This window comes from Anolis sagrei, chromosome 2 (genome assembly GCF_037176765.1).
Source record: "Anolis sagrei isolate rAnoSag1 chromosome 2, rAnoSag1.mat, whole genome shotgun sequence".
In the NCBI taxonomy this organism is placed as follows: Eukaryota; Metazoa; Chordata; class Lepidosauria; order Squamata; family Dactyloidae; genus Anolis; species Anolis sagrei.
The window spans coordinates 61,220,325-61,246,762 of record NC_090022.1 but is presented as its reverse complement, the minus strand read 5'-3'; the positions used below and the strand labels follow the sequence as shown (position 1 = coordinate 61,246,762).

The 26,438-nt window shown below is 37.6% G+C and overlaps 1 protein-coding gene across 3 annotated transcripts in view; it reads right to left on the bottom strand.

Moving 5' to 3' along the window:
* The window catches only part of BICD2 (BICD cargo adaptor 2), a 113,128-nt gene continuing 86,690 nt past the window's right edge, over positions 1-26,438 (bottom strand). The window contains exons 3-8 of one of the 3 annotated variants that reach the window (XM_060766028.2): positions 17,883-18,035; positions 16,457-16,906; positions 13,980-14,999; positions 12,865-13,016; positions 5,645-5,855; positions 1-2,198 (exon numbers count right to left, since the gene is read on the bottom strand). In XM_060766028.2, the coding sequence (XP_060622011.2) occupies positions 2,193-2,198; positions 5,645-5,855; positions 12,865-13,016; positions 13,980-14,999; positions 16,457-16,906; positions 17,883-18,035 (1,992 nt within the window). In that variant the 3' untranslated portion in view covers positions 1-2,192. Of the gene's footprint in view, positions 5,856-12,864; positions 13,017-13,979; positions 15,000-16,456; positions 16,907-17,882; positions 18,036-26,438 lie in introns of all 3 variants that reach the window. The other 2 variants (XM_067463557.1, XM_060766027.2) reach the window with 2 other exon arrangements.

Below are 26,438 nucleotides of genomic sequence, written 5' to 3'. Positions count from 1 at the left end.
TCTTCTTTCTCTTTTATTGATACTGCCAATGTGACTACCTTTACACAGGTAGATGCTGTCCTACACAACATGCACTCTTTTAGGATTAATTTGAACTCTTCTTTTTTTCCTCTACACCTCCTAAAATTATCAAATGAACACAAAAGTTGGACCGTAATCAATTTCCACATCTTCCTTTTAAGCCATTACATTGACTCCTTTCCCCTCACTGACTGTGTAAAGGTTACTTGGCAATAGTACATGCATATGACAATAAAATGGAGACCAATCCACCACTAAAAAGTAATGCACATAATAACATAATACAGTACTTTGACATTTCAAATAAATACCCACATAGAGATGTGATTTAAATGTAACCATGAGTCAATACTGTAACCAAGATGATGAAAATATAAGTCCCCACCTTCTAGGAATAATAACGTTTCTTCCAGCAAACAGAAAGCTTTTTCCCCACGACATTATTATCAAAATTTCTACTCTTTTTATTTTAGAGGAAGGTGATCTCCACCCTCCCACCAAGAAGTACCAAATTCAATCATTCAGACTTTGGCCTCAACAATTAGCACCAGCAGGTACACCTTGTTGATGCACACCTGTGTTTCTGTTTCCTGAAATCACATTGGATTAGATATAACATGCAAGAGAAAAATATTAAATGTCTCCTTTTTCATCTTCACATTTGCAAACAATACTATGGTTAACTGGATCCACCACCATACATATCTACCAGAACACCAATATTTCCAAAACACCCTCTGTACTGCAACCACAAATGTGTTAATACATCTTGCTTATTATTTTATTCAACAACATCCATATTTTGGTTTGCAAAGTATATTCTGGTTTTGCTTCTTGTGTTTGCTTGTCTGCTTCTTTTTTCTTCTGTGCCCCTGAATTTGCATGATGAAGTATCATTGACTAACAGAATTTTTTACAATTTTGCGCATATCTCACCTCTCTAGCGGGTCTAGCCGTTACAAAATGTGTCGAAGGGGAGTTTGCTTTGCACTTATTGCTCCACATCACCTCTAAGTTCCCAAACCATGTCTTGGACAGACTAAGCTAGCCTAAGCTCCTCCCTTTGAAATTATGAAAGGCACTACTGGCAACAATTAAATGACAAAAAAGGCGCTGAAATCGAACACCCTAGCACGGATAACTTTAGAATTTTTCCTTCTAAAATGTACCACAATTTGGCACAATAAAAAAGTAGTAACAAAAACCAATTCCAATTTGGAATTTCAGTGGTATAGTTGTATAAAATTCTGTTAATCAATCATACGCCATAAGATTTTCCTAAAACCCAGACATTCTGGAATTTATAGGTAACACTAATATTTATTTTCAAGTGCCTATAACTGTTTTAAACCAGAGCAAAGTCAAGTTTTCTTCTTGTTACATTGAACTATTCCTAAGAATAATAATACAATATGAAAAAACCCCAGAATTTGAATACCCTGGATTTCTCAATTAACATGGCAGTTAAAAATCAGTAATTTCAAACAGATAAAGCTTAATATTTTATAATTAAAAAAGGAAAGGAAAAAAGATGCTGATGCACAGCATATATATAGTTTAGCAGAAATCCTGGTTTGCACTGAAGCTCTTTTTCTAAACATGATGCAGAGAAAAATAGCAATAATAAAACTCTGCGATATGCAGAGGGGAGAACATCAAGCAGAAGCCTCAGATGGAGACAGCCTATAAACATAAGTCACTGGATTTTGTTCTTTAATATAAACTCTTCTACAAAAAGAATAAAAAGACGTCAAAGTAAATATCAAAATATTAAAAGTGCACAGGTTTAAACAATCACTGTTGTTTTCTTAAAATAAAAAAACACTCTATAATGAAATAAAAGGGAGGGGTGAGATACCAACCAGAACATTTCTAATAAGCCATAAGCTACCATGGCAATTATTACATGTTGAAGTAGGTTTCTTCAGCATTTGTAAGTTTTCTTCCTGCAGCAGCATTTTAAAAGGATAAAGCTTTGTTTGTATTGATACATAATGTGTCAAAAAGCAAAAGGAGAACCAAAAAACTACAAACAGGGATTGCAGATTGAAAGTTACGTGGTTTTGTTTGAGGAAAAGGGTTGGGGGGAAGGTTCATTATCAGTGGTTTCCATTCTTTGTGCCACAGGCTAAGAAGGGACGAAGTTGCACTGGCCTTCTCCGGGGACTACTCTACAGCTGGAAAGTGAAAAGTAAAAAAACACAAAAGTGAACACATTAGAACTGGGCGGGATTTCTTTTCTTTTTCAGTTCAAGAAAGGAAAACAAGAACACACACATGCACACACAAAAGTGTGCTGCAAGAGGTCCCTTAGTACAGGAGTCTGATGAGGGGAGGGGGCATCGGTTAGTTTTTGTAAAGGGGGGAAAAGCAGCCAATGTAGCTCATGGGTGCTTTTCAAAAGCATCTGGAACAATGCTTTGACGCATGGCCTGTTAGCAAAAGCTGTGCAGGAAGAAAAAGTGTCTTACAAGTCCTGAATCAAGCTACGCTGCTCAAGCAGAAGTAAACGGCAGTGAGTAGGAAAGAGGTCTTGCAGGAGCCTCTCCAGAAACATGCAGGTCAGTCATGCCAGCCATGGTAGAGGTCAGTAAAATCATTCAGGAAAACCGTTCCACTCGCAGAGGTAAGTGATGGCTTAGTGGGTTTTCCATGTTGGATCGCCAACTCAATGAAAGCAAAAATGAGAATATTATAGCAAAAGTTAGTTTTAGGAAGCTAGTCAGTCAACCGGTGCAACAAGCCTGTCCAGACAGCCTGTCTTAAATTTATATACAACAGTATATCACCTTTGGGGAGTCTTCAGAATTTCCTTTGCTAGTTGTGTTTAAAACCAGCCAACCTCTACAGCTGACCAGTGGATAAGTGCTGCAGGGCTTGCTACTTAGCTATTATAGGTTGGAGCACCATTTTTGATCTGGAGCGACCAAAAATGGTGCAAGTCTGAAGGCTCTCTATGTGTTTGTGTGTAGAACAGAGGTTGAGATAACAACAGAAAGTAATAAGTTTGCTCAAATCTCCGCCTTTTCAATAACTCAACACAGAACATAACCGTAAATATGTTATAACCAGCGAAGTGAACTGACACATGTACAACACTGAAATGTCCCTATTTCCTTTCAGTTACCTGGAAAGCCTGCCAAAGCAATTGATTTCTTTCAAATATCCTTCCCTGGTGTGTGTTGGGTCACAAAGCCCAGCAGAGGAAAGGATACCTTTAGCATTTTAAGCAACAACCCCCTGTCAACGTGGAAGCAAAAGAGTTTGCTGCTTCTAACAGAGCAAAGTAGTGTATCAATCTAAATGCCTAGTTATTCTCAAGGCATTTTGTAAAAATAAAAATAGTAAGATAGTAGGGTGGAGAAGGCCTTCTGGATTATTGTGCATTAAAAAGGAGAAAAGCAGGATCAACCCTTTTGTTAAAAGGTATGTTTCTAAAACTACCAAAACCTGCCAAATACCAATATTAAAGCTCAGATTCAAGAGAATACAGTGTTTTCTGCAAATGTCATAATAAAGCGAGGCATTTTGTGCTGTCAATCAGTCATCAACCAACTGAAAAAACAGACCATTCACATTTGCTGACCCTCCACTTTCTGTATTAAACTGGACCATTCCTAGGGCTTTATTTCTCTAATTTCTAGATACCAGATTCTCTACTTTAGAAATTTTCAATCTGATTTCATTTTTTTCATATTTGTATTGTTGTCATTGTGAACAGTTTTTGTTCCTAGTCTCATAGGTCCCGTTCTCACTTAGCTTCCTTTTGCTCCGAAAGCAGGCAGCACGTCTCCTTATTAGACTTACAGTAAAATTGCTGTATCTCCTAACTACTTTATAGGCAGAGTGGCAAGAGAGAAGAAGCAAGCTGCTGATCATCTAAAAGGAAGAGTAATATGAGACGAGGCAGTACAACACCAAGATTATTATTAGCATGGCTTTAGGGCAGGGGAAAATATTACTACTATCTGAAGACACAGCTGTGCAGTCCTGCATGACTTCTTAGTAATAATATTCTAAGCATACAAAGGTCTTTGAAAAGAGTACAAAATGAACAGGGCTTTACATTAAAATAATGTTTGAGGCTAGGCACTTTTGATTCCTTTTGTTTCTTCTTTCGTTTTTTTAAAATGTGCCTTATTGTGCTCCTTAAATTTATCACAATTTCAAAAGCAACATTTCCCCCCAGTCTTGTAGCATTCTATAGGCACCAATTATGAAGTACACTTTTTTCAAAAAAATTATCGAACATATTGAAATTAAGTGGCTAAAAGGCCTCTTAAATGTTCAATAGTGGACAACTTTTTTGTGAAACAGATTAATCTGTATATGCTATTCTACTTCGTAATTATGCATTAGCAAGAAACAGATCACTTAATTTCTGGTGCCTAGAATGTAGAGCCCTGTAAAATGTGTGCTTGCATAAGAAATGCAATGTCTTTTTACTTAAAAAAATCTCAGAGCTCTATAACACTAACCTATTAAGAGTTAATACTGACAGTTAAGTACAGCTGCATTGCAACTTGACAATACTAGAACATACTTCTATTAATTTTATACATGTATACTGTGCAGTTACAGTAATAAAGGGCATGAGCTTAAGCACTTTAAAAATTCCATTGATTGCAGTGGGAGAAAACAACACTTGTTTAACTTTCCCACCAAAATCAAGGAGATTTTTTAATAAATTTAACTTTGGCTATATGATGCCCACTGTGCAATACACCCTTCTGATGTATTACACTGTTAGAAGCAACAACATGATACTACAGAAACATTTGTAGTATATGTACTTCCTCCCAACATAATGGCTCTGAAGATTCGAATTTTGTTTTCTTTTAGCATTATGTTTGTTTCGGGACATGCAATATTGCATATCTCATTGATTATTATTTTTGTAAGTGTGCAATTTTCTCTCTGATATTAAGCATGGGCTGCAAACAGAGGGCTTGAGAAGATATCCTTCCAATTAGGCTGTTCCAGCATTTATAGCTTACAAGAAAGCTTTTTGCAATTAGTAAATGGTGATTGCGAGAGCAACTAACAGCCACAGCAGGTTGGTTTCTTCATATTACATATCTAATTTTCAAGGATGCATTTCGCCACGTCTCAAACATTTTGAACACAAAGGTTTTGTCAGAGGCGCTCTCTCCATGATGTGAAGAAGACCTGTCACCCGGGGAAAAGGACCACATTTGTGTTTTGCAAGCTACAATTAGTAACACCTGGTGCAGCATACCTGGGATGCACCTTTAACACTTATCAACCAACAGCAAAATCCAAGTTGTTCATGGTAGAGAGAGCCAAGTGCTTCTCCACCATTAAACTTGTTGCCAGCATCTCCCCTCCCCATGCTTGTGAACCAGGTACAGTTAAGACCACTATAATACAACCTGTATTACATGGTTTAACAACATACTAGTACAAATCCACTCATCACTGCAACATTAATATAGTGGGGATTTATGCTGACATTCAACAGCACAAACATCAGATGCATATATATGGCCTCCTATTTGCCTTCTCAATCACAATATATCTTATATTTCTCACTGCAAAACACCTGGTTGTTGTTAAGCACAGACCCTTCCGACCTGTCTCCGCATGACCGTATATGACTTACGCTGGGGTTACTACTCTTGGCTTTGGAAGCAGATTTTGTGCGCACCCGTTTGGACTGCTCGTGGTCCAGCTCAAGATGCTCAAGGCGCTGGGTCAAAGCCAGCTTTTGCTGAATGGCCATACGGAGCAAGGAGTTCAACGTCTTCTTCTCATCTTCAGCTGCAGCAAGCTGGCGTTGCATTTCATCCAACTGGGTGACATACTCATCGCATCTGCAATTAAAAGTATTTGACCATCAGTATCCAAGAATTATTTCATAGGTTTCTTTTAATTGAACTGATTTCTACAGGGGCAGCTTGTAGATCTCTTGAAAATAGCTATCCAGGTGCTTCTGGCTTATGTTTTACAGCAGAACATATAGCTTCCAGACTTGCAGAAGCAGAACTTGAAATACTTCCTTTTTGACAATACTGGCTATACTGGCTAGAGGACTCTGGGAGTGATAATCCAGAAAGTATCTTTTCCAAGCTCTGTGCAGAAGTAGTTGCAAATAATCACTTCCAAAATCCTTGTGTTTAGTGGGCTTAGGAGATTTGGACAATTTTACAATACAGTAAAACTCACATAAACTCACTCCCAAATAAATGAACCAACATACTGGGAGTGTGGTGTATCTTTCAACCACAAGGTAAAATTATCCAAGTTGATTTAACTATTGCACTGTGCCTTCAAAACTCCAATGTATGTGCAAGAAAATCCGCTAATTTCTTAAGGTTTTCTTACACTACTTACGGTTAATTTCAATGTTTAGCTCCCAAAAAAAGATTGTTCATGCTTTTCTTTAGTTCTGTACTCTGAATCACAAAGGACCTGAATTTTTTTTCTCAATAGGATGGAGCCATGACATTTAAAAAGGAACCACAGTGCTTTAATTGTGTAATATGAAAGCGTATCTGGCCAGGATGGGCCGACAGAACTCTGTAACTACTAGATTGTATATACAGTATAATTCCCACATTTGCAGAGGATACAATTCTGGACTTTATGTTGATACACAAAACTACAGATAATAACAAACCCTATTGAAATTGAGGATTTCTGTCCCATGGCCATTATAGAGTTGTGCTGGAGAGCACAGAAAATGCCTAAAGAGGACCTATTTTGTTGAATCACAGATACCAGTCTCACAGATATGGAGATTGTAATGTATTTTCAAAAGTAGAGGACAACTCTCTTTTGTATCTTCATCCCAATGCATGCTTTAGTCTCCCTGGCACTTAACAAGGCTAAACTTATACGCACAATATCGGGCAGGACATTGCACCCAAATCTTGCAGTTCATGACATGCTTTAAATGGATTGTATATATAGATAGATCTGTTTATTGAAAGTTACCCACCTGAGAGATCTCTTTCTCTCACAGAAATCCCTTTGTCATGGTGATTAATTTATCTAAATTCTCCGACTGACTCTTTTACACAAGTTTTAGCAAAGTGATTAGTTTCTATTTGGTTTTGTCTTTTACTGTTGATATGATCAGTGGACTAATCAATAAACAGATCTATCCATACTTTCAATCCATTTGAAGCACGTCATGAACTGCAAAATATCTACATGCATGCATGCATGTGCACACACACACTATCTATAACATCCAATATGAAATGTCATGGAGAAAAGAAAACAAATCTTCATAACTTTATGACATGTTTAGTAGACCTTTAAAAAGCCCTATCATCATGACCTGACTTTGAGGGGGTTTTCTAATGGACTTAGATGGCCATCAATATAACAGGTGAAGTCAAAATGTATACTATTGAAGTTTAGATTCTTGCTTCTACCAAAGCATTTCATTCTGAAAGTGACTGCACATCTCAAAATGGGGTCGTTTTTGTATAGAAAGATGGGTTTTCTTTGTCTGCATACATTGCCTTCTATTCACCCTGAGGACCTAAGGAACAAAGCTGTCAGATCATAGCTATCATTTAACTGTGCTCTGCTCAACCTCATTAACTGGTGGAGGACATTGTAATTAATGTTCATTGGCTTTTCCTTGCCAGAAGGTATGATTACTATATTCTATGGAAACACAGAAAAGTTATATAAGAAGAGCACGTTGAGTCATTCCAAGGCTTGTTACAGATCTTACCAATTGTTTTGCAGCATATCCTGCAATAACTGAAGACAGATCCATCTTTGATTTTCATATACATATAAAAAGGGAATTCACAACACACAGTACACCAGGGAGGCCATATTTCACAAGAGGTTGTTATTTTATAGCATCAAGATAGATGATAAGTCTCAAATAACATGGTGGACTTCCTTCAACATTCTCCACCAAAATTGGTGTTTGTACAGAAAATCTATTAGCAAAGCTATTTTTAAAATGTTACCAGCATGCAAACTATTTAACACACAGCTTGTTTCCAAAAGCTGGATTCTGCATAATCCAGGCTTTTGAGAATATTGGTTTAGCACTTTATGCATAGCAATATGCATATGCAATCCATTAAAAATAGTTCAAAAGTCGTTAGTGAAAATTTGTTAATGAGATTAACAAAATTTTGTTATTATTTTGTTATAGTAATTGCACATAATTACTATAATTGGGGAAACTTCAGGGGCTTCTTTCTCCTTCATTTTTACAGCTAATCTGGTGAAACTCGTTACAATCATAGAACACATTTACCACTCATAGCCCACCAAATTTCAGAATGTTCAACTTATCCATGGAGTTTTGGAGAAGGTTTTATAAACAGCATTTTAAAATAATAAAAATATGTTCCTAATTTGACAGTATTATTTCCTGTTCAATTGTGTAGTCCATACTTTGAAAGTAGTGGTTCTACTCCGGGAACTTTGTTTTTGTGGCAAAAACTTTGTTAAATGAATGAATGGCTATGTTAAATTGGAGGACTGGATAACAAATTGTACTATAGCACAATGTCCCTCATGCAAAGACAAAGGTTTTGCAGATTAATAAACATTCACCATGTTTTTATGATAGACCCAATTAGGAAATGACATGTATAAACCAGGAACAAAAACCAGCGTACAGAAAGCATCAAACACCCCCGAGAGATGGCAACCCAGCCTAACAACAACATGTTCCTAGTTTGGAAGCGTTATCTCCTGTTGTATAACCCTTTATTTGAAAGTAGGAGTTCTACTCCAGGAGCTTTGTTTTTGCGCCAAATACTTTGTTAAATCGCTGGATAATGATGTCAAATTGGTGGACTGGATAGTATACTACAGCAAAATGTGTTATAACACAATGCCCCTCATGGAAAGACTTTTTGCAGTTTAATAAACTTTCACCATGTTTTTATGATAGAACTAATTAGGAAATGACATTTATAACCCAGGAACAAAAATCATAGTGTAGAATATTAAATTTATTGTAACCCTGGCTGGATGCGGAAGGACAAATCTCTCTGATGCTGAGCAATGCACTGCATTCTGGGAAATGTAGTTTAGGGAAGGCCTTTTGAATTCTCTGTCATAGGGCTCCCCCCTTCCCAAACTACTTTCCCCAGAGTTCTGTGTTGTTCACTGCAAACACTGTTCCCTCTTTTTCCCGTTAATTTCTCCATTAATTTACAGAGGAATGGAAGCTTTTTTCACTTTGCTTAATTGCTTTCCATGAAAATGACGATCAAGATCTTGGGAGGGAGCGTTCTGAGATTTACAAAATACAAATGAAAATGTTTTAGGTAGGTTTTGATTCTGAAGTCTTTGGGGTGGGCCACACAAACGCTTCGGATCTGGCTTCCAACTTATAAAACTTTCAAATTTCTTCTGACTTCTGAAACTTTAGAAATTTTTGCACAAGCCTAATAGCTAGTATATAGAAAAAATCTAACTCAAAATTTCTTCTTATAGTAGGAGTAAAGGCAATTTATTAATCTGTTCCACCATTACAGAAACAGAATACATTATAATGAAGCATTCATTGGGTTGTACAGGCAATTACTAGTTAATCTTTACTCTTATACATTAAAAAAATAAATGTTGGACAACCGCTTTGATATCAAGTAAGGTCTTATCTTCAAGGATTAAAGGGGATTTTGAAATATGTCATTAATTTATCATGTTTTATATAAGAAATGCAGAAAAATATTAAGGTTTGTTTTTGGAGAAGGCTTAATATATTAGGAGAAGTAGAAACACTGAGGGCAGGTCAAAGCTTAAAAATTTGGCAGTGACCATTTCATTCTTTTTGGAAATATGCCAGAAATAAATATGTTAGTGATTATATCACTGTTTCAAAAGTAGCACAGAATTAGCCTGGCTTATTTTAAGTGTCACTTACCATTTCTCTGCATACTGCAATTTAAATATTCTGTAATTCTATAGCATACTAGCTAAAATGGTTAATTAATCCCAGGGTATTTTCCAGTCTGCATTTCATTAGGACATCGCACAAGGCATGATTGTTACTTGAAAGGGGCATATGCCATTAATTATTCCCATCTAGCCTTTGAAGTTTCACTCATGCTCAATGTGGCAACTTACAGCTGGTTTGTTTAAAATGGAGCCACGTGTTAATAAAATGGGACAAACCAATTCAACTGAAGCAGTATCTTGGGCATGATATCATGCACACCTTAACGTGAAAAATACCCACTTTCAAAGCCAAACGTGGATTCCACTTTTGGTTTGGATTTTTTTTAACATTTATCAAAATCTGTGCAACTCTGGGATGACAACAGTAGGTTGAGATTGGCCCCAGAGAAACATTAAATCAGTCCCCAAACCTACTGAACTTGCCTCTCCTTTGTCTAATGCTTTCCTTATCTGCTTTTCCTGCTGTAGAACAGGCAAAGCAACTGAAGCTACATGGTAGTTTTGCTGTCATGAAATCTCCCCACTTCTCTCCCAAACAGCTTGTTTTGCACTGTGCTGTAGGGTAAAGAGCAGAGATCACCAAGTAGCTGTCTTGGACAATTCTCACCCATCTCTGGAGGTTAAAAGGTGGGTAGGTTAAAAGACCTGGCTGCTATTTACACCTGCACAAGTACAGTGTGACAGTTCTGGCGATGAACAGATCTGTTAAAACCTAGTTGACAGTTGAGTAAGTATGCTGCTAATAACTTGTCTTATTGATGATATGAATACACACCAATCTGGGTAGAATAATCTGATCAGCCAACATTCCTGCATTCAAATAACAAAATTATATGTAAGGTGCATGTAAATCATCAATGACCATATAACTTTGTTGATTTGGGTCATCAGTTATACCCCCCCCCCCCCCATAAATCTTATTATATTTAAACCCAGACAGCAAAGTCAGAATTTGCTTCTTTATTTCCAGGAAGATATGGATCCAAAGTAAAGATGTGGAAATTAATAGAAATTGTCGAGTTAACAATTTTGATGAATGATAAATCATTGGAGACATTCTTAAAAGAACGGAATCTTTTGTATCAATATATATCTGAGAGAGATGAAAAGACGTTTTGCACAGATTTGGAGATATAAAATGTTGGGGTATTCATTTCTTAATGTACAAACAATCAGAAGTCCGTAACTTGCCAGATATAGGGTGGAAGAAAAAAGTGTAACAATAGAGAAACCAAGTAAAGGGAAGCAAGAAATTCTCTTTTAAAACTAATGCATATATGTATGTTTGTATTTTAAAGCTACCTGCGATTAGAGCAGAAATGCTGATAAGAGAAATTGTGTAGTTAGTTATGTAATTGTTGTTCAGGTATGTTCATTAGAAAGTTTTTGTCCTGGAAAGACTGACTGCCTTTCCAAGAAAAGCCTATTCAGCTCACCAAGATGGGGAAACATGGGCATGGTGTGAAACACATTCTGGCATTGAGGAATGGGGATTTCCCATTGAAAATTTATCTTTGTAGATTTCATTACACGTTACTCTACGGGAGAAATAGAAAGAGCCCTAATACTGACAGATGTTAGTGCAACACTCAAGCTACAGAAGAGGGAAGGTAGAAAACCTGCAACTGCATCGCCGAAAGAACTCAAGGAAATGGCAGCTGTGATTTTCAATTTCTGATTTACTCTGAAAGTAACTCTAAGATAAAGAATTAAAAAATCCTATATTAAATAGCAACAGAAATATTAGGTGTTTCTCACACAAGAAAAAGAGGCAAGCAGTGTCTTCAAAGTTCACTAAGTTGTTTTCCTCCCTACACCCTATGCTTCCCATGGCAATTGTGAAAATTATGGAAGTTTGACATGTAGACTTCCTAGTTATATCTTATGACAGTCATAACTAACATCTGTCCAGCCCCTCTTGCAAAAGAGTCACTTCATTGTTTTGTTTTATGTTAGTCCGTGAGTCTCAAATTTCTTACCTACAGATTATATTTCCAGAATAATTTCTCATAACACGTATTTTTCAGATGAATGGCATGGGAAAAAAACAGTCTTCTCTATTCTCATGATACTTTGTACCCATAATGTTGACATGATAAAGGAAGCTTATTACAGGTAAAGATTTGCAAGATGCAGACAAGGAACTGATAATCTTTTATGACCTGATATAAATAATCGCATATCCCCCAACAATGGAACATGCAAGAATAAGAGAAACAAACTTTCACACACTGTTACACAATAATTTAACTACTAAACTAAATGACAAGGTAGACACATTCTTTTGTAGTTAATTGTTGTTAACCTCGCTTGAGCACATGGGAGCTGTATGAATCAGTACCTCCAAGACACATTTTCTTAATACTGTCAGTTGCCATCCACTCTTAGCATTTGCCCTCCAAAATATTAAAGGTTGTGTATGATTAATCACTGCTGAATTATAGCTTCTTCTTCATAATGCTTTAAATCAGGGATCAGAAACATCTGACTATCCAGATGTTATTGGACTATGATTTACATAATCCACCACTATTTGCAATGACAGCTGGGGATGAGAAGAAGGGAACACATTCTAGGTGCACTGTGAAAATTGTCACTTTATAGCTTCTTTAATGTAAAGAATTCCACATTCAGGTAGCAACATTGATTGCCATGACTAATTCCTTCTTGTTATGAAGAACACACATATTTAACTTGGAAATTTCGTGTGTATATAGTATATAAAATTTATGCAGTTAAACAGAATGTTCATCATGTTTTTTGAACCAGTAAACTTGCACTTTAATGTGCAAAGTAAACTCTCTCACACACACTGACTCAAACACACAAGACTGAGTAACTACTCTATCTTTACCTTTCCAAATCTGATAATGCAACACCTTAAGTTTCATTTGTTTTCCCCATGAAAATCTTGTTTATAATGTGTTTTACCTGGTAGCAAACATGGCCCTCAGAGAAGAAAAGGTAGCAGCATCTTCTTTTAAAGCCTTCAGTTCATTGCGCAGCTTCATCATCGTCTCTGTAACCATGGCCTTTTCATTTTCATACTTGCTCTTCAAGTTGGCAAGGGCAACCTCTGCAGTCTTTTTGTTTATGAAAAAGAGCAGAAGAACATTTTCACAATGAACTAAATGTTAAATGAACTCATTGGCTAAAGTACTTTGCATATACAAAAGATCAAGGCTATGCCAGCAAGAGCAGACAGAAGTCTGCAGCATCCCAGATACAGGGATGACAGAGACTGAAGCCATAATCTATGCACACTGTGAAATGAAATTGCTAAATGGGCTGCACTAGTTTCAAGCCTAGGTGAGTGATAATATCTTTTAAATTTTCTCCTATGAATGCTCCACCTGCAGTCTAAAGGTTTGCCCCACCATTTCAATAAGAATTCTTCCCCTTACCTCAGCAATCACCTCAATGTGATACATAGATCTTAAATTCTCTACTGACTGGGCAGAATGAAGAGCAAAAATAATAGTAGCATTGGCGTTCATTGTAGGTAAAAGAAGGAATGCTAATATTTTGACCCATATCCTTCACCACAATAAAGAAGCCACCACTTAGTACAGGGCTTTGACCAGAAGCATGATCAAAAGAAAGAAATAAAGTCCTGTGGTTAACTGGATTTTAGGTCCCAAATCTACCAGGAAGTAATTTCAATAGTCAGACCAGCCAACAGCAAGGATGGAGTTGAAGTTAAGGAGTTGCAAGATCACGCCAAGAAGTAGCTTGATAGATAGAGGAATTTGATTCCAGGAGGGGGGATAAAGAGGCTATCAAAAAGTTGGCATTTACTGGAACAAAATGATTTGGTATGGCCTTATCCTAAATGGCTTTAATCTGATCTAGTAAGGCTCTTCTTACGAATTAATGTGAGGGTTAATAAGCAGAATGGACTGAGCAAGCTTGTGGGAATAGCCTTTACATAACTGGAATAAGAAAATGGATTTGCTAAATCTTTAGTATTTATGATGCCAATCTCTGTAAAACTGTAGATCAGCAGTCCCTCCCATTTCCACCCCCCAAAAAGCAAACATGCTCACCTGTTTGTTGGCCTTAAGCACAGTTCTCAGAGTTGCTATCTGCTCCCTCTTGGTACTTAGCAGAGACTTCAGCTTCAGGATTTCCTCCATAAGAGCCTCTTTGTCCTTGTCCACTACTGGCCCAAGTTCCTGGGTAGTCACTCGCTGCCGAGAAAGCTCTGTTGTTCTATCTACCGCTGCCTGCAGATGCTTGATCTGATCACGGATTATGGCAATCAGGTTGTAAATGTTCATGGGTTCTTTTCGGGGATCGGATACTGGTGATGGGAGAGATGAAACTGGTGAAGGACTACTTTCCCCACTCCCATTATCTGATTTTCCCAAGTCTATAGATAATAAACCTTTAGAGAGCAGGATGGGTGATCTGTGGCCTTTGCCCTCTGGACTGGTGCGCCCCCCTTTGCCTTCTTTGTAGTAATCCAGCATTACCCTGTTTGGAGTTTCATTGTTGCACATGCAGACATGATGGTACAAGTTGGCCAGTTCCTCGCTGAAGGTGACCAGTTCATCCTGGGCTACAGTGAGGCTGCCTTGCGTTTCCCCAGCAACATCACTGACTTTCTTGAGTTCCTTCTCCAGGCGGACTACCTGTTCCCTATCTTGCCTACTAGATTTTTCCAATGAAGTGATCGTTTCTGTCAGAGCTTGCGTTTCTGTCTCATACCTGTTCTTCTCCTCTTCGTATTTGGAGTCACACTCTTCATATTTGACCTTAAGGCCTTTAAGCTCATCTTTCAAGTCACTAATCTCCGCTACAGCCACTTTATACTTGCATTCCAGAATCTCCGGGCCATTGATGTCAACTTCATAATAATCTCCATCCTCATGGCTGTCACGTTCCTTTTCATTGTCAAGAGCGGACTGGCGTTCCTTGCTGACCTGGAGCTTTTTCATAGCATTGAGATTCTCCGTGAGTCTACCAACTTTCTCATGCTGCTCAGAAAGTGCTCCCCGGGTGTTCTCCAATTGCTTCTGAGATTCTTGGAGTGTAGACAACAAGTTCATTTTTTCTCTTTCCATCTATAAAAGAGACAAGTTAAACATTCATCTTTCTAAACATCACTGTTTTCACAACTGCCATAAAGGATCTATGGCACTTTGGTAGAGCAAACATGCTTCATATGTATACATACAGAGGCAGCTGACATTTAGATCTAGGTTCTATGCAGACATATAAGTAAATGTATTCCATCAACACATGAAAAGAGCAGAGCAATAGCCTTATCTCCACTCTCCCTAGTTGAAATAGTGACAGGTTGAAATAAGCAGACCTTCCCGTATATTGGCATGCTTTATATGCAACTGTGAGTAGTTTTTAAAAATCAGTGTTCTGAATCACACAGACAGCATCCACATGTAGGTGAAGCTCTCCTATTAAATCTTTTCATTGTCTATACGAAGACAGAGACAGAAGAGATGGCAGAATGATGAACCCATTCCCTTCTTTGTGAGAAGATTGAACACACTTAGGAATAGAGTTTCAAAAGCTGACATCTCAGATAATTGACATTAATTCTTGGCTAGTTGGGGTCTTCACTGATGCTTAACTGGGGCTGTTAATGCATTCAAATTATGAGTGCTGATTGTTTCATGCAGTTTACATTTGAATACCCCCAAACTGGTTCTGGATAGCAAGCAAATATTCCACGTAGGCATTTGCTTTGCACAGAGGGCTGCAGCAGTAAGGAAAGGAGAGAAGAATGTCTTTTTGCATTGGTGGAATAGCAGTATTGCCCAAATGCAAGACCAAATTTAAACTGAAACGCTGGTGTGTGAACCAAATTGTGATTTTTTGATCCTAAATTCTAAATATCTCCTCTGTGGCAAAGGTAACATGCCTGTTTTCAAGGTCAAAGAGAGAGGAAGAGGTTTGTTTTTTTGTAGACAAATTTCCAATATGTAAAAGGCCTCAGGGCCACATTCAAGAGACTAAGAATGAAAACAATTCTTGAAAAATAGAAAAGTGGAAGAGAAATAATCTATTTCAAATGTATACATTGCTGTACAATTTCTAAATATGATATCAGGACTATCCAAGGAATCCAGTTATTTTGGAACAAAAAGAACACTTCAAATTATCAGATTACTTATAATGTGTTGTGACTAAAACCATGCTGTTTAAAATAATTATAGACTGTGCAATAGGAGAAGGTGTCAGTCTAGATGAGTAAAAAAGTACCCCAGAAAAGTCTGGCACCCAAAGGAAACAGATGAATTAAATTCTCTCACTTATGCTCACTTTTTATGGCACCCCAAATTTTCCTTTTGGTTTTTTAAATTCATCTCTAAAACAGAATTAGTCTTATGACTAAGCCTCAGAAAGGTGTCACAAGATAAACTAAATAATACTTCAATATAGTATCCAACTGTAGCAATAAGTAACTCATGGTATTCAAACAGAATCTAAAAGTAACATACATTTTGGGAAATAGTTAATTTCATGTAGCTAATATAAAACATATTTAAGAAATATTTACCTGCATAAGTTGCTGTTTCAACTTCTGGATTTCAGATATATTCAGCTCACTTAAGAGATCAGACACAAGACTAGGGGCTGGAGGGAAGCCCTCATTTTTCTTAGGGGTTGATGCTTTATTATTGCCATTGATTTTGCTCAGGCAGTTCTGTTCAAAGCCATTCACTATTTCATCATTATTAGGCTCTGTGGTTTCATCACTGAACTTCAGTCCATCCAAAGAGATGTTCAAATGGCTGGTATACATAGAGTCGTTGATGTTCATATAATGAGACAACTCCTTCCGAAGGTTATTCTTCTGTTCACGTTCTGTTTTCAGGGTTTCTAAGGACTCTTCAAGTTGGCGTTCCGATATTTCTTTCAACCTGATTGCATCTTCTAGTTGGCTGTTGAGGAATTCAGTAACTTCTTCAAGCCTCTTGATTTCATGTTTCAGCCCTTCAAATTCCACCTGTGACAGAAACAGAATCACTAGAATCCTTGACATGCAAAGGCGAAATAAGGGTTAATAATGAAAGTGACACAAAGAACGTCAATGAGTTCTTTATGCGAGAAGCTGAAAGCTAATATGAACTCTTTTATCCAGGAAAGTTTAAAGTTTTCTCATCTTGATTTTCCTCTTAAGATGGCAATACTGTAAGATGCTGTACACTTCAATATACACACAATGAACCCTTAACCTGGATTGAAGCTACCATTGTTGTTGATGTTGCAGGTGTTAGTTGGCATATATAATTTTTCAACATCAGACAGATATCAAATTTGAGGTTAATATTTATTCCTTCCCCAAAAGTATGGAACCTGTATAACGAATAAAACTGACACATGTTTAGTCAAATATGAAAGTAATCCATCACTATAGGCTTGCCAACTGAAATATTTCAGTTATATCTGATGAAAACCTATGCCATATTAGGTCTGTAAGGTTGCCTAGTCAGTGATGTATCCACTGCAAGAGACTAATACAACTCCTCTTCTGCAAAACTCATCTTGCATTGCTGAGCAAAGCAAGCCAAGAGCATGTTAATTTTTTTTAAAAAAGGGACGAACCCCACAACATCAAAGACAGGCATTATTATGAAGGAAAGAAAACAAACAAAATCATAGGATTTTGAGGACTGAAATCTGTGGCATCAGAGGCAAACTACAAGCTGTCCACATACCCAACTAATGTGATGTGAAGACAAAAGGTATATCTATCTACACTGTAGAATTAATGCAGGCCGACACCACTTTAACCACCATGACTCAATGCTATTGAAACCTGAGATATAAAATTTGCTGATGCACCATAACACTTTGGTAGAGACAGCAAAAGACCTTGCAAAACTACAACTCTAGTGATTCCACAGAATTAAGCCATAGCAGTTAAAGTGGTGTCTAACTGCGTTGTTTCTAGATGTACCCAAGGATGCTCCAACCCTTACCTGATTCTGCTTCAGAACAGATACTTGTTTTTGCAGGCAGATGTTCTCCTCTTCAAGTTCAGTATAATCTTGGAGCAAACGAGCCTCTCGGAATTTATATTCTTTTATATCATCTCGCAAACGACCCCTCTGGATTTCCACATTCTGATTTATCTGCAAAAATACAAAATAATTTATTTTAATTAATCTGTTTTACAATCATTGATTTCAAAAGATCAAGCCCACACTTGAGGACTTTTCTTAACTGGAGCAAAGCAGAACTAGGATGGATGGCAGAAAGAACTTGGAAGACCTGGCTGTTCCGATGTGCCTTCTCAGATTAGGAACCTCCAATACCAAGTCCTAGAAGCACTTTAGTAGAGCTAAGATTATTGCACACCGCACATTGCACTTACTTTATAATCCTACATACCTCCTACCACATCAGCACTTTTAATCTTGTACCCATTACTTTGGCCTGGCCCAGTTTTATAGTGTCTTGATGTATTGTTTACTGTTTGTTGTTTATTCTGCTTAACTGTTTTTAATTTGCTTTAGGTATTGTAATGTTGTATTGTGTTTTGAGGCCTTGGCCTGTGTAAGCCGCATCGAGTCCTTCGGGAGATGCTAGCGGGGTACAAATAAAGTAATAATAATAATAATAATAATAATAATAATAATAATAATATTGTTTTGGAAGTGAGCAGGATTTGTTTGCCATTTCTAAAAAGGAAAAAATGAATGGAGGAGATGCAGTCCCCCCCCCCCCCAAGGTTAAAAAGCAGACTAGATGAACATGTATAAGGCACTATTCATCTACAGATATGGGTCAATGATCAATAATGCTACAATAAATGTTCTTCCGCTCTTGTTAAATCTTACAATCACTGGAAGGTGAGAAAAAAATCAGAAAATAAAGTTGTTATATCATTTCAATCAGAAAGAAACAGCCAAATATGCTTGTAACTGCACACTTTGCAACAGCTAATCCCAGTAGTCTGAGAAGGAAAGGAATTAAAACGGAGAAACATTTTCCATTGGATTAGCAGCCAAAGCATTTGTCACAATTCCTGTGCCCTGTCTAAATCAATTGCTCAGCAAACATATGCTATAAATCCCAGGTTTATATAAAATATAGGCCTAACAACTGAAATGAAATGTGATGTAGGAATCTGCTTTGCCAATGCAAGAATCGAAAATAATGGCCTACACAGGCTTTATGTGTAGCCTAGCAGGGTATATACAAATACCGGGCGTTGCAGGGTATATTCCAGAGGAAGAAATTGGCAAACCCACCTCTGAGCATTCCTTGCCATTTTCATTATGTCAACAGTTGACTTGAAACCACACCTACACACACCACCATTCTACTCCAGAATGGATTTCCCACGTGGTACACATTCATAGACAAAAATATAGCAATATCCCAAGTATAAAACAGACAAATAAAATTTGATCTTCACCCACCCCTCCTCTTTTTTATGTATGGATTATCATGACAATCTTGATAAGATAACATAGCACAGCTCTCAAGTATGCCTTAATAAGAAAGGAAAGGATACAATGAAAGCATGTTTGTTTGCAAGGCAGAGTGCCCCAAAGTCTTTTGTCATTCAGTGCAGTAAGCAGAATCACCTGAACAGCAAATCCAATAAAGCCAATAACAGCTATCACTCAGGCACAGATTAAACTATACAAGTCCATGTTGCTTGCCCCAAGCAAGTTGAAAACAGAGGATCACAATGTGAATTATCATAGATCGAGCAACAAGCCATGTAATATATACTGTTAATGAAAGGGAAGTGTAATCTGAATCATATCTTGAAGGGTCTTAAAGATAAAAAACATGTAGTCCAACTGAGATTTTTAATATGTGGAGTTCGTACAAATTGCACACTTGACTAGCACAGGGTGAGCAACAGTGGTCCCTCTAGATATTTTTGGACTATAGCTCCCACAATCCTTCACCATTATGCTGGCTAAGGCAAATTGAAGTTGGAGGCCAGAAGCATCACAAGATCTCAGTTGAACAAGGGCATTACTGCAGATCTAACCAAATCTAACAAAACTCTGGTTGCTTTTTCATTGCAAGGTATAGTAAACCTGTAATGGAAGAAGGACAGGAAAAATTATCAATAGCATAATACTAAGTAGCTTAAGATTGGATCTCATTTTATATTTCTCTCAGTTATTACCCACTAGGTGATCCTGGGCAAGTCATATTTGATATTTGCTCAGCCTCTGAAGGCAAAGGCAAAACTCCACTGAACACACATTATTAATCTCAGGGTCACCATAGATTGAAAATAACCTGAAGGTGTATAACTACAAATCCATCCTTTTACATTTGTGGTGGCCAATGGCTTCCCTATCAGTAGGATGAGAGATTTGTGCTGGGTCTTTGTGTGGGCGATCCAACATGCTGAAACTATTGTGGAGAAAAGGTTCAGCACACAAGTCAGTTCCTTTAAAGTCTGGAGTGGATTTACCACTCTGCTGACATGCAATCCACCAGCCATCACTGTTTTTTTGAAATAATCTTTATTAGATATTTTCATAATACATGATAATATTAAATAGTAGCAAGTTTAAAATCAAGTATAGGGAAAGAGAAAAGTAGCGAAGAGAGAGAAAAAGAGGGAAAAATATGATATAGCAAGAGAGAAAATAAACAAGAATAACAGAGTAAAGTGAATATAGTAAGAAATAGATTGTGAAACAAGAAAAATGAAAGAGGAGGAGAGAAAGAAGGAAAGAGAAAGGGGGGAATAAGATTATGTCTTCGGTCCTACTTCTGGGTTGCTTCAAGGAGGGATTCTTCCTTTTCTTTCTTTTGTGACAGACACCAGAGAGAAAATATAAGAACAATTATCGATCTGATAAAAGCAGGGCCCCCCAAACTTTTTGAACAGAGGGCCGGGTCACAGTCCCGCAAACTGTTGGGGGGCCGGATTATAATTTGAAAAAAAAACATGAATGAATTCCTATGCACTCTGCACATATATTATTTGCAGTGCAAACCCCCTCCCCCCCCCAAAAAAAGACCCACACTTCTATATAAATAAAAATGTAATGTTTGTTTGTGGGGTTAACAGAACTCAAAAACCACTGGACGAATTGACACCAATTTTAGACACAAGACACCTAACAACCCAATGTATGTCCTTCACTCAAAAAAAATGATTTTGTCATTTGGGAGTTGTAGTTGCTGGGATTTATAGTTCACCTACAATCAAAGAGTATTCTGAACCCCACCAACGATGGAATTGAACCAAACTTGGCACACATTTCTACCATGACCAACTGAAAATAGTGGAAGGGTTTGGTGGGCAGTGTCCTTTGGTTTTGGAGTTGTAGTTCACCTACATTCAGAGATCATTGTGGACACAAACAATGATGGATCGGGATCAAACTTGGCACAAATACTCAATATGCCCAAATGTGAACACTGGTGGAGTTTGGGGGAAAATAGAATCTTGACACTTGGGAGTTGTAGTTGCTGGGATTTATAGTTCACCTACAATCAAAGAGCATTCTGAACCCCATCAACGGTGGAATTGAACCAAACTTGGCACACAGTTCTCCCATGACCAACAGAAAATACTGGAAGGGTTTGGTGGGCAGTGTCCTTTGGTTTTGGAGTTGTAGTTCACCTGCCTCCATCAATCACTGTGGAATTAATGATAGATCTGGACCAAACTTGGCACTGATATTCCATATGCCCAAATGTGAACACTTGTGGAGTATGGGGGAAATAGAATCTTGACGTTTGAGAGTTGTAGTTGCTGGGATTTATAGTTCACCTACAATCAAAGAGCATTCTGAACCCCATCAACTTGGCACACAGTTCTCCCATGACCAACGGAAAATACTGGAAGGGTTTGGTGGGCAGTGTCCTTTGGTTTTGGAGTTGTAGTTTACCTGCCTCCTTGGAGACCAGAGCGGCCGGAGCAGAGGGTTCCAGCGATGGTCGGAGCGGCGCCGGGTGGGCGTGGCCAGAGAACGCCAGCGTTCCCACCTGCCGCCGCTGGCCACGCCCACCCGCCACCGCTCCGGCCTTCGCAGGAACCCTCTGCTCCAGCCGCTCTGGTCTCCAAGGAGGCAGGTAAACTACAAAAGGCTTCTCCCTCCCACAGGAGCATAAGGGCCGGAGCAGAGGATTCCCGCGATGGGTGGAGCGGCGCCGGGTAGTCGTGGCCAGGCCAGGCCAGGCCACACGGGCCGGAGAAATGCCCTTGACGGGCCGCATATGGCCCGCAGGCCGTAGTTTGGGGACCCCTGGATAAAAAACTATGAAAGAAATATCCAAAAAGAAGTAATGTTTTTGGCCCTGGACGCAGAGAAAGCATTTGATAATGTTAACTGGGATTTTTTCAAACTGCTAATGAAAGAGATAGATATAGGATATTATTTCCAAAACGCAATTGAGGCAATTTACAAAAATCAGCAAGCAAAAATAATAATTAACGGACAAGAAAGCAAAACAATTGAGATAAGGAAAGTAACAAGACAAGGGTGCCCCCTATCACCGTTGATATTTATATTAACACTTGAAGTATTATTGAATAAAATAAGAGGAGAAAAGGAATTAAAGGGCACAATAATAAATGATCAATCGTATAAATGCAGGGCTTTCGCTGATGATATAATTTGCATAATTGAAGAGCCAAATAAAAAACTAAAGAATTGGTTGGAAACAATAAATGAATTTGGGGAGGTAGCAGGATTCAAATTAAATATGGAAAAAACAAAAGCAATTACAAAAAAAACATCAAAAAGAAAAAGTTACAATTACTAAAAGAATAATGGAATATTCAGATAGTTTCCAAGATAAAATATCTTGATATTATCATCACTCCAAAGAATGCTCAACTGTTACAAAATAACTATGGGGAAAAGTGGAAAGAGATTAAAAATGATTTGGAAAAATGGAAAAATTTAAAGCTATCCTTTTTGGGCAGGATCGCGAGTATAAAAATGAATATATTACCAAAGATGATCTTTCTGTTTCAAAACTTACCAATAATAAGGAACCAAAAAAAACTAAAGGAATGGAACAAAGACATTAAAAAGTACATTTGGCGAGGGGAAAATCCAAGGATAAAATTTAAAAACATGACAGATGAGAAAAGGAGGGGAGGACTAGCCATGCTGGATCTAAATTTATATTTCAAAGCTTGTGCCCTAACATGGATTATTGATTGGATAAAACTAAAGAAGGAAAAAATATTAAACTTGGAGGGAGCAGATTTGAGAAAGCGATGGTAAGTGTACATATGATATGGAAAAACCAGCCATCACTGTTTTATATTGATTCAGATCTTCCATTCGGAGGCTATTTTGTGTTGAGAGATACTTCTCAAACTCTTTGCTGTCTTTTTAAAAATTATAATTTAGGACATCTCTCTCCTCACCAACTCCAGATAAATTATGTAAAATGCAAGAAACACCATTCCCAACAGAGATACACCAGAGACTCTACTCAAATACTCACAAAAAGTGACATTTCTATGATACAAATGAAGTATACCCTTGCTATTTCATGATTCTCCATGAATATAACAAATTGAAATTCATCCCTACAGCTGTTTATATGTTATGCAACATATAATTTCTCAGAAGAGATTAATTAGCAACTGTTTTCAGTCCTTAAAGGCAGGAAAAAAGCAAACTAAGACAATTTATTGAGAAAAAGAATTGCTCGTTGCAACATTTTTAAAAACAGAGTCTGGATGAAGACATTGAGGAAAGAAATAACTTGCCCAACCTTAAAATAGTTCATTTTGAATTCCCAATCCATTTTTTTTTAAAAAAAACTGAATGTAAGAAATAACATGAGCTAGTCTGGATGGGAGGCTGTCAGATAGATCACATCATTAGATTCTGTGGTGGGTGAGCAAAACTGTATGTTGTTACCAATCTTGTTCACGCTTTTAGAGTCCACCAGCTGTCATTTCTCATTAATTTCCTGTGATCAAGAAGTTCTAATATGGATTTTGTTCTCTCATGCAAGAAAAAAGTATTTTGGAACAGAGTGCAGTCAGTATCTATTTCTCGAAGTCTAAGATCATGGACTTATAAGGGCATTAAAATACCTGCCTAAAAGTGTTATTTTAGCATTAACAGATGGAGTTGCAGGGTGGGACTTACTTCTTTATACTGAAATAGAAAGGGTACTTTTAAGGAGAAATGCTTTCCCCAAACTACCTTCCCCAGACTCCATATTGTGTTTAGCATTGCAATGTTCATTACTTATACCTTTGAATCCAAGTTTCATATTTTAGATTCGAGGGTGGAAATTTCATGCCCTATGGGACCACATGTGTCTTCAGTTTCCCACATTACCACCTACACTTCTCCCTTGTAAACAGCCAATAAATAAATAAAAATAAAACAAAACATATTTCTGGTTGGAAAAAAGTGGTCCAAGGAAACTCAATACAAATAAAAACAGCATTGGGTTATGGGGATCCCCACTGAAATCCACAAGCATGTGGACAATTTCAACAGAAAGGAGGAAACTGTGAAAATGAACAAAATCTGTTTACCAGTATTAAAAAAACCTGGAGATTCAAGATAGTAAATAATGAACACCAATCAGAATCAGAAGAGCCCCAGACAATAAACAATCAAGGGCCAGTTAACACCTCCAAAACAGAGCTGCCTCTAGGCAACAAAGGTCAGGCTGCCTCTATGCAGACACCCTCACTGACTGACTCTGCATACTTGATGGCTACTCAAATGCTAATTTAAACTTACTAATTACCTCATTCACACTTTCTTTAAACAAACAAGGGTTCTTTTCCCCACCCTAGACATTCCACAGACATTCCATACACTCCACTTGCCTCACTGACAACAGAACCTCTGAAGATGCCAACAACAGATACAGGTGTAATGTTAGGTGAGAATGCTATTGGAAAATGGCCATACAGCCAAAACAAAGTACTCACCATTATTTCTGATGGTGACAGGGACATAGAGAAATCCATCAAACAATACTTTCTATACCACTAAGGTTCATGTAGTAGGAAGAAATCTTTTAGGAACTCTCCTAAATTTACAGTTCACCAGATCAATCTTCCTTAACTCAGAACCTTCCAGATGTTTAAAACTACAGTTTCCATCACCCACAGATAGCATGGTCAAATTGGAGGTTGGCTAATACAATAGAATCCCTAAATCCACAGGCTCTGGGATCTGTGATTTCTACGAACCGTCACATACCATATTATAAATGGTGGCAATATGAGCACAGATACACTGGAGCATGCATATTCACATTGCCACCATTTAATAATATGGGTTGTGATCTTCTGTTTTTTATTCATATCCATGTGGAGTCCTCGAACTCAACCTCTGCAAATATGGCGGGGGCTGCTGTATTATACCTTGATTATAGCTGAAGCTGTTAGTCACAGACCTTTAAGAATATTTATGTCCTCTCTTTAATGTTATGACTAAACATTCTTACGTAAACCAGTTTTAGTAATTTTATTTCAATTCATATTCTGTTTCTTCACCACCTTGTGCCATTCTTCATCTGTTTGGTTGGTTGAAGACTTCAGTCTTCTACTATTAGGAGTGACACACAGAAAATTATTCTTCTATGAAATTTATTAATACAAGATTTTTTAAAGGCCTGTTTTTAAACATGATATAAAAACAAGCATCCTTTATAAAAATACACACTCGGCAGTTTTATACAGGTTTTGCCTTGAAGTGCTTCATAAATAAAACAAATGCTTAAATATTTATTCGCAGAGCTTAGCTTATGAATCACAAATATCTTTTCGCTGCCCTGGTTTTTGCAAAACTATGCTATGAATTGTTCATACCTACTGAAAGAGCAGCTTTTACTGTGGTAGAGATATAGGCAGAAAGTGTGTGGGGAGGTGTACTGTTGCCTGTTAGAGATGCATGCTCTTCCAGTGTGAGCATAGTTCACATGCATAAAGGTTTGGTTACCTTTGCATGGACTTCAAGAGAATTGGAGACTGGCAATCTGAAAGCACCAGAAGTATATTGTGTGACAACAACAAAGAGGGCCTTCTGGTTTAGGGTAACCTCCCTAAGGACAACACTTCCCCATCAAAATATGAGTAGTAAAAAAATTATATTCTTTTCCTCTTTGGGACAAAACCTATTTCCTTGATCAGGTATTTAGAGATGATTTTTCTTAAATTGGTTGCCATCAGCTGTATTTACTGCCTGCCTTATACTGCTGTAGTGGTAGTTGTTTTCTTGTTTTAAGTCCCATGAAAAATGGTAGCAAAAAATGACGGGTGGAATAGAATCCATTTAAGCAAGTAGAAATACATGTTGTATCTGTGGAATCAGGACGCATTGATAAATCTATGGCAGGGGTCCTCAAACTAAGGCCCGGGGGCCGGATGCGGCCCTCCAAGGTCATTTACCCGGCCATTGCTCAGGGTCAACCGAAGTCTAAAACGACTTGAAATCACATAACAACGAAAATCCTATCTCATCAGCCAAAAGCAGGTCCACCTTTCCCATTGAAATACTAATAAGTTTATATTTGTTAACATTGTTCCTCATTTTAATTATTGTATTGTT